Source organism: Chinchilla lanigera, unplaced genomic scaffold (assembly GCF_000276665.1).
Source record: "Chinchilla lanigera isolate Chin_1 unplaced genomic scaffold, ChiLan1.0 scaffold00001, whole genome shotgun sequence".
Classification (NCBI taxonomy): Eukaryota; Metazoa; Chordata; class Mammalia; order Rodentia; family Chinchillidae; genus Chinchilla; species Chinchilla lanigera.
In genome coordinates, this window is record NW_004955402.1 from 43,183,051 (window position 1) to 43,192,523 (window position 9,473).

Below are 9,473 nucleotides of genomic sequence, written 5' to 3' on the forward strand. Positions count from 1 at the left end.
GCCACCATCTGTGGAGGTGGGTGATGACAGCGTGGCAGGCTTGATCAAGAATGCCTTATTTACACCGCTCATCCCCTCAGTTTTGCTTGCTAATCTGAAGCTTTGCTGTTTTGGAGTCGCTCAGCTCATTTCTGCCTGTTTTTGTAAAATTGAGGAAGAGAAGGTGCCTCAGATGTCGTCCGCTCTGTGTGGTGCGGTTGGTCCGCAGAAGATTTCCTCCATTAGAATTTTGCTTAGATACTAATGTATCCATACAGTAGGAAAATATTAAACCCTTCACCTCAGAGTCCAGTTTCCCTTTCTCTGGGGCCTTGCCTCTCGCCCTGTTACATTGCTAGGAAGATAAACTTAAATCCCTCGCATCCATTACAGTTATTTGCCAAAACTTTCTTGCTTTTATCTTTTTTTTTTTTTTTTTGGTACCGGGAATCGAACTCTCAATCTTCATGCTTGCTGGGCAGGCGCTGTGCCGCTGAGCTACATCCCCAGCCTGGCTTTTAGAAAGTTAACTTCTGCTTAACTCTGTGGGTTAATGTGTTGATCTAATATGTATAAAATTGAAAAGGGATTATTAGTGTTTGATTTTTGAGTGTTATTACTGAAGTGTTGTTAGGGATTCTGTTCTTCAGGTTTTATTCAAAACTAAAGACTTGCTGCCACTTACTCATTTTTTTTGGTAACATGAGTAGACCAAAGGTTACTGATGGGCTATTTTGTGTGATGAAAAGTTTTTATGAAGGAATACCTTTGGGAGCAGGGACAGCATGTCTCAGAGGCAGGATTTTATCCTTAGAAAATCAGTAAAAGCATTGGTACAATTTTTATTTGTAACATAGAGAAGAAAATTCTTCCCTTTGAATTCAAGATTGTTTCATAGAACCGTTGGACTACTTTGCTTTATTAAAAAGACAGTTTCCCACTCTAAGTGAAACTGGACATGTAACTTTACTAGTCTCTTTTCTGCGTCCCTTTACCTTGTTCCCTATTTTCCTGCAGCCCTTGAGGAAGGCACTATTGTAACCCCACCTCACAGTTAGGAGGCTGCTGCTGATAGGTTGAATAGCTGTACCTGGGTCACATGGTCTGGGTCACATGATGTGAACAGCAGACAGGTGCCACCCAGTCTCTGGTTCTCTAGAGCCAAACTTCCGTCACTTAGATAGATTTGCTTGCCAGTTTAAAAGCATACTTGTGAGGTGATTAATAAAAATTAAAAAAAATATATTATTTATCACTCATCTTACAGTTGATTACGTATCTTTTCCTGCCGAGAATAGTAAGGTTATTGCACATGAAGACAGATTACCACTTCAGTTTTATTTTTAATGAGGGCTGAGCCAGTTTTGTTTCATTCCTGAGTGACAGGTCTTATGATTTAATTTTCCTGTGATATGACATAATTTATTTCAGACTACGAATATCATACTCAAAGAATTTGCTTTAAAGTTACGCTGCTAATTTACTTTGTAAGTTCTACACAGAAATGCATTTAATTAGTGTAATTATCTCTTAGCCAAGTGGGAAACTTTTCAGTGCCAAAAATGTTAGGGTTATGTGCTTGATAGCTTTCATGCAAACATGGGAACTTTCTTACCTACCAGCTACACATACTGACAACTTCCTTAAAGTAGCTTCAAAATTCGGTGTTCCTAAACTGAATGGTATCAGACTTCTATTATATAATGAATATTAATCATTGATAGATAAAGCTTTAACATGTTTAGCATTATCCAGGGATTTAATCTAATATGACATGTCTAATTTAACACTGGGTAAGGGGCATGTTCTTTCTCTTGACAACATATAAGTAATAACCTTATTTGCTAAATGTAGTATGTTTTATATGTTGTCTCTTTTTTAAAAAAAATAGCGCTTACTCTTTTTTGTAGAAAGTAGCATTGCACCAATGTTTTCTGTTGAACATACTTGGACACTTGTATTAGAACATAAATGTCTAGAGGAGAAAATGTAATTTTTTTCTCCATTTATTTCACCCTCCTGAAGTTGGCCCCTTCATGGTTACCCCAGAACTGCCCCCATTTTAAGTATGTTTTTAAAGAAGGACCTTCTGCTTTTGTTACCGTATTCCTACGTAATGATTAACGTACAGCTTCGGAGAGTACTTAAAATGCTGTTGTTTTAAGTGACCCTCTCTTCTCTCGATAGCAAATGAAGAAGCATCCCTGCCGCCAGTGTGACAAGTCTTTCAGCTCCTCCCACAGCCTGTGCCGCCACAACAGGATCAAGCACAAAGGCATCAGGAAAGTTTATACGTGCTCGTAAGTCACGATTTCTAATGTGGAAGCACAGTGAGAGGGTTGTCAGCACCTTCTGGAGTGTTTTGTTTTGTTTGCTTTTGTTGTAATGGAGATTGAACTCAGGGAATACCCGGTTCTTTTAAATTTGAGACAAGTTCTTGCTAAATTGTCCAGACTGGCCTCAAACTTGCAATCTTCCTGCCTCAGCCTCCCAAGTAGCTAAGCTTATAGGTGTGCAGCACCATCCTCAGCCTTGTTTTCATATTTTACCATTAACTTTTGACTCCTCACCCTCTGCTCCAGTTTCTAGATTAGATTTCTTGACTGTATTCTATTTTGGCATACAGTTTTATTGATTGGGTCATCTCACTTGCATAGACCACATACATTAAATTTTTATATTACTCAGTGACTTTTTTTTGTTTGTTTGTTTTTCCGGTACCAGGAATCGAAGTCACAATCTTGCATTTGCCAGGCAGGCGCTGTGTCGCTGAGCTAAATCCCCAGCCCCTCAGTGACATTTTTATTACTGAGAATTGGGAGCGGAGGTGGCTGGTTTACTGGTGGGAAGTAGTGATTGGGCAGCATTGTAGATTGACTTGACAGGTCAGTTTACTTGATTTCAGAGGAGGCCTGGAAAAGGTCCAGTCCAGACCAGGTCCTTGGGCCCTTTGGCAGTACTCGCTCTTGGCTGAGACCAGACACAGGTGAGGGACTGAGTGGGCCATAAACTCTCACACCTCAGTGGCCAGCTGCCTCTTCGTATGTAATGACCAGATGTGTTACCATATTGGTAGTGGACAGTCTCAGTCACCTCTCAGGGGAGTTGGTAGAGCAAGGTGTTTCTCATCAGAGAGATCTCTAGGACCCAGAATATGGAGAGCCAGTGTGTAACGCCACAAAAAAGGGGTCAGAGCAGGTGGTGTGGGCCTTGTGCACAGGGACAGGCGTGAAGCTGGCTGTCACCCCAGCGAGGGTTTGCTGGGGCTTGGTTCGATAGGGAAAGTTTTCTAGGTAGCAAAGCAGGAGTGAAATCAAAGAGGTAAGTGATTTTAGCGAGGTGACAGTGTTCCATAGATAGTCTGTATGTTGAGAATGAATGAAAAGAATCAGAATTTAGGATGCCTTGGGCTGAGAAAGGAGAGAAAGGAGTCTGCCTGGCCATAATCCCTCCTTGATAGGTTTTGTTTCTTTCCCTGTGAAGTCCCTGTCCAGCAGGAGGATGCCAGGACTTCCTAGCTAATTTACTGCTGGCAGAAATCTCCTCATGAGTTAAGAGCGCGTGTTCTGTGGTGCCAGCTCCTGCCACTGCCCCTAGACGGCCTGTTAGGTGAAGTCTTCAGGTTCGGAGCCAGTCATTATTTGAAAGTAACAGTTTTGGTTCCAAACAAGACCAGGCTCCTCGTCCCCTTCACTGCAGTGGTATTCTTGGTGGGATGGATACACAGCATCCATCAGCAGCATGTTATGAATGTTTTAAAAACTTTTTGGCCTGATTTAAGAAAACAGTAAATACCTATCTTTCGAACTATCTTCTTAATTACAATATTTTTGGCACAAGGTAAAATGAAAACTTAAATAAGTGGCCTGTCATGGGTCAGTTCATTTTTCCACATTTTTGTCTGTGTGTACTTGAGAAAGAAGCACACTTTTGCCCACCCACGCACGTTAGGAATGTACCCCGTGAGCGAACCTGTTCCAGGGCTGTGGTGATAAACACAGGGGTCACATCGATGCTTTGGTGACAAGACTGGGCTGGGCTCTGTCTCCTCACAGCAGAGGGACAGGGGAATTCACAGCCTAACAGCAGCATGGCAGGCCCAGAGGGGACTGGATAGCCTGCTTGGTCTATCATGGTGTAAATTCTGAGGTATTCTGAGCTGTTGTAAAGAAAACTTTGGAAATTTAGTATTCTGTGTTTCAAAATTAAGGCTAACGTAGAATTAGAAATTAAGTCGTACTTTGATTAAACCTAGAATATTCCAACTGAAGCAGATCAGTCTAGTCCTGTACCAACAGAGCTTCTTTTACAAAAGCTGTTTTTTTAACCCCTTTTTCACAAACTGGGCCCTGTGGCTCCTGGCAACACCGCTTGCTTGTCCTTGAGCGCTGGCGTTAGTTGAGCGCGGGGAGGCTGTCGGGGCTGTTGGGGCTGTTGGGGCTGTCGCGCAGGCCCTGCAGCTGCGGCCGGTCCTCTGTAGCAGGGTGGTCTCTCCCCGTCTGTGCCCTGCAGCCACTGCCCGGACTCCCGGCGGACCTTCACCAAGCGGCTGATGCTGGAGAAGCACATCCAGCTCATGCACGGAATCAAGGATCCGGATGTGAAAGAGATGACCGAAGCTACCAACGAGGAGGAAACCGAAATAAAGGAAGACACCAAGGTCAGACATCACAGCGAAGCTGTGTTGACTTGTTTTGTCCGTGCATCGTCTTCCTCTACCTGTGCGTTCAGTTGCAGTTTCAAAAATTCAGGTTACACATAAAAGTGTAAAAGAACGGATAATCCCCCATACCCATTTTGACACCTCAGCTTCTCCTGAAAGGTAACTTTTGTTAAATTTCTTCTGTGCCCTTCCAGAGACAGCTATAGGGATCTACTTGCTTATATAACTTAAAAGTTATGTTGATTTAGGGAAATTGTCTCTTAGCTGGAGGAATCTCTTAAAGGTAGATTCTTTTTCTGATAGTATGCCAGTGATAATAGGTTCCTTATCACAGTGAAGCGAGGGATTAGTTCCTTGTAATGATAAAGGATGAAACAACAGATTTATGCCCTCTTACCCCTTTTTGGTGGTGCTGGGGACTGAGCTCAGGGCCTGGCATGTGATAGGCAAGTGCTCTCCTACTGAGCTACATCTCCAGCCCCCAAGCCTTACTCTTGTATGGGGGTGGTGAACTTTAGTCAGTCAGCCATAAATAGGGTCCTGTGTGAGAGGCATTGTGTGCACCACGTGCCATTGGAGTTCAGGGACGCCGCAAAGTCAGGCGCTGTTGCTGGCCTTGGTGCCACGCTACGTCTGGAAGGCACTTAGGTAAAAGCAGTTCACACATAAATGCTTTGCAAGGAGTTAATCATTGTGTAAAAAGCTTATCAGACTAGTGTCACGTTGAGATGTAGTCCTTATCCACAGAAGTTAAAAGAAAGTATTGTAAACATAGCTTAGGCTCTGGGCAGAGCAGGCTGGACCACAGGGCATGGAGAGGAAGTGTCCTGCGGGCTTGGTGGACTTGATATGTGCAGGGACGGGGAAGGCAGAGTGGACGGAGAAAGACAAATGAAAAGGCCGCAAGGCGTGTTGCTGAGGTGGGAAGAGCAGCTCCCAGCATAGTCACAGTGAGAACCAGAGCCCGATGTGTTGTCACCCAACGCCTCCCTCCACCTCTGTGGGACCCTGTTTCCTGTACACCCTGGGCCCTCTGCCACTGCAGTCACCCTGCTCTGTCCAAAACACAGGGCAGAGTGAGGTGTGACTTCACGCTCCTTGGGGCTACTTTCTTTCTCTTCCTGCGTCGGGTCCCTGACCCCCTTTGCCAGGCCCTCCCTGACCCCAGGTACCCACCCTGTTTCTCCCAGCATGCCTTGTACCGCCTGCTTGTTTTCTTGAGTCCATTGTGCTCCAGATCGCTGCACTTGTTCTGGTTTGCCCGTCCTGTGCCTGGGTGGTAACTCGGTTCCTATTTGAGGGTAGAGGGACGGTACAGGCCTTTGGCAGGGCAGATGGGTGACTTAAGAAGCCCTAGTCCCGCACTTACAGTGTGTACCTTTCTGGCAGTCATTCACCAGAGATACAGCAGGGCAGCTTCAGTTGTGTTATTTGTTATGCTTCTCCCCGAAAGGTCCCAAGTCCCAAGCGGAAGTTGGAAGAACCGGTTTTAGAGTTCAGACCTCCCAGAGGAGCCATCACTCAACCACTGAAGAAGCTCAAGATCAACGTGTTCAAGGTTCACAAGTGCGCCGTGTGCGGCTTCACCACCGAGAACCTGCTGCAGTTCCACGAGCACATCCCCCAGCACAAGTCAGATGGCTCCTCCTACCAGTGCCGCGAGTGCGGCCTCTGCTACACGTCCCACGTCTCCCTGTCCCGGCACCTCTTCATCGTGCACAAGCTGAAGGAGCCCCAGCCGGCATCCAAGCAGAACGGGGCCGGGGAGGACAACCAGCAAGAGAACAAGCCCGGCCCCGAGGACGAGACGCCGGACGGCGCTGCGTCAGACAGGAAGTGCAAGGTGTGTGCAAAGACCTTCGAAACAGAAGCTGCCTTAAACACGCACATGCGGACACACGGCATGGCCTTCATTAAGTCCAAAAGAATGAGCTCCGCTGAGAAATAGCCACAGATGTTCCATAAGGAAAATCCTGTCCACATTGGAATCAAGAAACATTTTTGTTACAAAAATTTGCAGTATAATAGAGTTAACAGTACTGTCTAGGCTGTTGCAATATATTCCCTCTCAGTGTACCCTCCTCACCGTCAGGTTATCTCCTCCGTAAGGATCATGACAGTATTTGAGTTTAAAAGAGTTTGTATATATTTAAACAATAACTTTTATACTCTTTGTTACATGTTTGTATCAGTATTTAGTGGAAAATGTTTTGAGTTTTTTGGGTTAGAGTTTTTCTTTTTGTACTGTTTCTTTAAAACAGAGTTCTTAGGGTCAGTTCCTGAATTCAGATAAACCATTTTGTATGTCACAAATTTGAATGGGTTCACTAATCAGAGGCTAACATTAATGCCTTTTTTAGTGTTTTTAATTTTTAGAATTCACTACACAAATTGTAGGTGATCGTGGTCTCAACAACACTAGGAACTTTAAAGTGTCTTAGCACTACTCCCTGCGCGCCTGCCCGCAAGCACGGCCGCCCGGACAGCTGCACTCACTGGGGCGGCCCAGGCCACACCCAACCCCACGCCCAACCCAGCGTGTTTAAAGCAGCCTTGCAGGGACCCGCTCTCCCAGCAGTGGGTAGAACAGGCCCGGAATCCAGTAAAGAATGTAGATGTGCTTAATTCCATCTGGAGAAATGAGGAAGAAGGGAATTCTAAAGGGAAAAAGCAAGGCTGATCGATCGTTGGGGGCACATTTGCAAGGCTGACTTAAGAGCACAAGGAGGTAAAGCTTTGAAAGGGCTGGACTACTGTAAAAGTTACAAACACGTAGTTAGAGCAGTAGACGTCTAGTCAGATGTTTGTCCCGTAACTTATTAACTATTACACACTTAAGATATCAAGTATTTCTCTGGCTCTTGACAGGAAAAAAAGTCATAGTTGACTTAACCCTTTGCTGTCTAAGCAGTTGGCGTTTCCTGTTCTGGGTGCTACTGCCAAACGTTCTGGTACTTAGAGTTGGGATGCACAACTTCAACCACCGACTTACCATGCAGCAGCCTGCACACGCAGTTGGCCATTAGATGAAGCACTGAGCCACCTGGGTTTCCTTTAGACATTTCAGTAGGTACAGCTCGCCTCCGTAGTTCTGCTCATTGAAGCATCGCAGAGGTACTCTTCTGTCCCTTCTGTTCGTAGTTCTCTGGCAGAGTTATATGTATGTATTTGTTTTTGTTTTTTTTTTTGGTTATTGTTTTGTGGTTTCTTTTGCATTTTATATCTTGTATTTATCCCTGAACGTGTTTTGTACTTTTTTTTTTGTAAGAAAAGAAATTCTTTTGTGTATATATAGATACTTGCATGATAGAATGTAGTCGGTGTTTGGTTCCTCAGAAGGTCTTGCTGCTGTCAGGTGTTATACACTACATCCATCATAACTGTATTAAACACATTTAATATGTAAATAAACGTGGGACATTTGGCCCTTGTGCTTCTGTGAGAGAGTTATTGATGGTGGGTCTCTGACATCTTCATGAAGTTAAGGAAGTGATTAATTGCTGGGACAGACTAAAGGATACTGCCAGATTCTTCCCACTAGGAGGAGTGGCGTATTTATTCTCGTTAATAATCAGCTATTGGTCACTTCCTTCTTGACTCCATCAGTACAACCCAAGGGTGTGATTAAGTATTCCTCAACTTGAAGTTTGATTGCTGTTACTCGTTACAGTTATATTTGTATTGCTCTAAGTTGTAATCATAGCACTTTCACATGTTTCTGCATTTGGACCTTGCAATAAACCTATGTGGAGGGCCGCATGGGTCTGTATAGCCTAGTTTTACAGTTGAGGAAGCTGAGTTCAGATTCAGTTCTTTGCCTAAGCCCTCGTAGCTGGTAAGTGGCTTTGCATATTAGAACCCAAATATTTTGCTCTAAATCTAGTGCTCGCTCTATGTGGTTATGTACATATGGACAAATATTCATTTATTCAACAAATAAAAGTATGTGTAAAACATGATCCTAGAACTTTTGTTTTTGGCATTATGGCTTTTATAAGATAACCTGGAAGTCTTTCTACTTTTAAACACCCAGAAATGCTTGGTGATGTGGAATTGCATCTGTTAACTGAAATCCACACTAACAACCACTGCTAACCAATGCAGTAGCTCCGGAGGGAAACCTGGATTCTCAAGTCTTAGGAAGCTGGGACTGTGAAGTGGAAGACAGAGCTTGCAGAAATTACTTAGAATGCAGCGCAGAGATAAGGAGGTGGAACATAGGGAAGAGGTCAGAGGTCAAGAATGACAAAATGGGAAGCTCCAACTTAGGTTCATAGCAGTTCCAGAAAAAGGGACAAGACAGAAATTCAGAAAGGTTAGTATGGAACATTTTAGCTATTAGTGAAATACACGAATACTTGTGAACGGAGTGCTGAGCAAGAACACATGTTGGGGCTTCAGTGCTCTCCATTCTCGCGGTGCGTGCTAGATGTGGGCCTTTGAGAGAGGGTGCAGTCAGACCAACAGCACAGTCCTGTGGATGCGTGCTCAGTGAGTTCTTGGCAAGCTCATTTGCTCTGTAGTGGACTGTGGGAACTGAAACTGGGCAGGTAGGTTTGGGCCAGGCTATAAAAGACAAAGCCAGGTGTGGTTCCACCTGTAATGCCAGCACTATGGGAGGCCAGGGCAGAAGGATCAAGTTCAAGTGTAGCCTCAGCAACTTGGCAAGACCTTGCCTCAAAATAAATTAATGGGATGGGGTTATATCGCTGTGTACAAAGGCCCTGGGCTCTATCCTTATACCAATCCCTCAAAAATAGATAAAAGCCTGAAAAACACATTAAAGTTTCATCCTTTGATAGTTGGAAATGAGTTATTTGGCCTGGGTAAT

At 44.4% G+C, this 9,473-nt stretch overlaps 1 protein-coding gene across 7 annotated transcripts in view; it reads left to right on the plus strand.

Annotated features, from left to right (window-relative positions):
- Positions 1–8,606, plus strand: part of Znf532 (zinc finger protein 532) — a 116,395-nt gene extending 107,789 nt beyond the window's left edge. For 5 of the 7 annotated variants that reach the window (XM_013511060.1, XM_013511055.1, XM_005372990.2 and 2 more), the window contains 4 exons: positions 2,167–2,279; positions 2,885–2,965; positions 4,492–4,639; positions 6,096–8,606. In XM_013511060.1, the coding sequence (XP_013366514.1) occupies positions 2,167–2,279; positions 2,885–2,965; positions 4,492–4,639; positions 6,096–6,590 (837 nt within the window). In that variant the 3' untranslated portion in view covers positions 6,591–8,606. The remainder of the gene's footprint in view (positions 1–2,166; positions 2,280–2,884; positions 2,966–4,491; positions 4,640–6,095) is intronic. The other 2 variants (XM_005372992.2, XM_005372995.2) reach the window with 1 other exon arrangement.
- Positions 8,607–9,473: the final 867 nt, after the last annotated feature.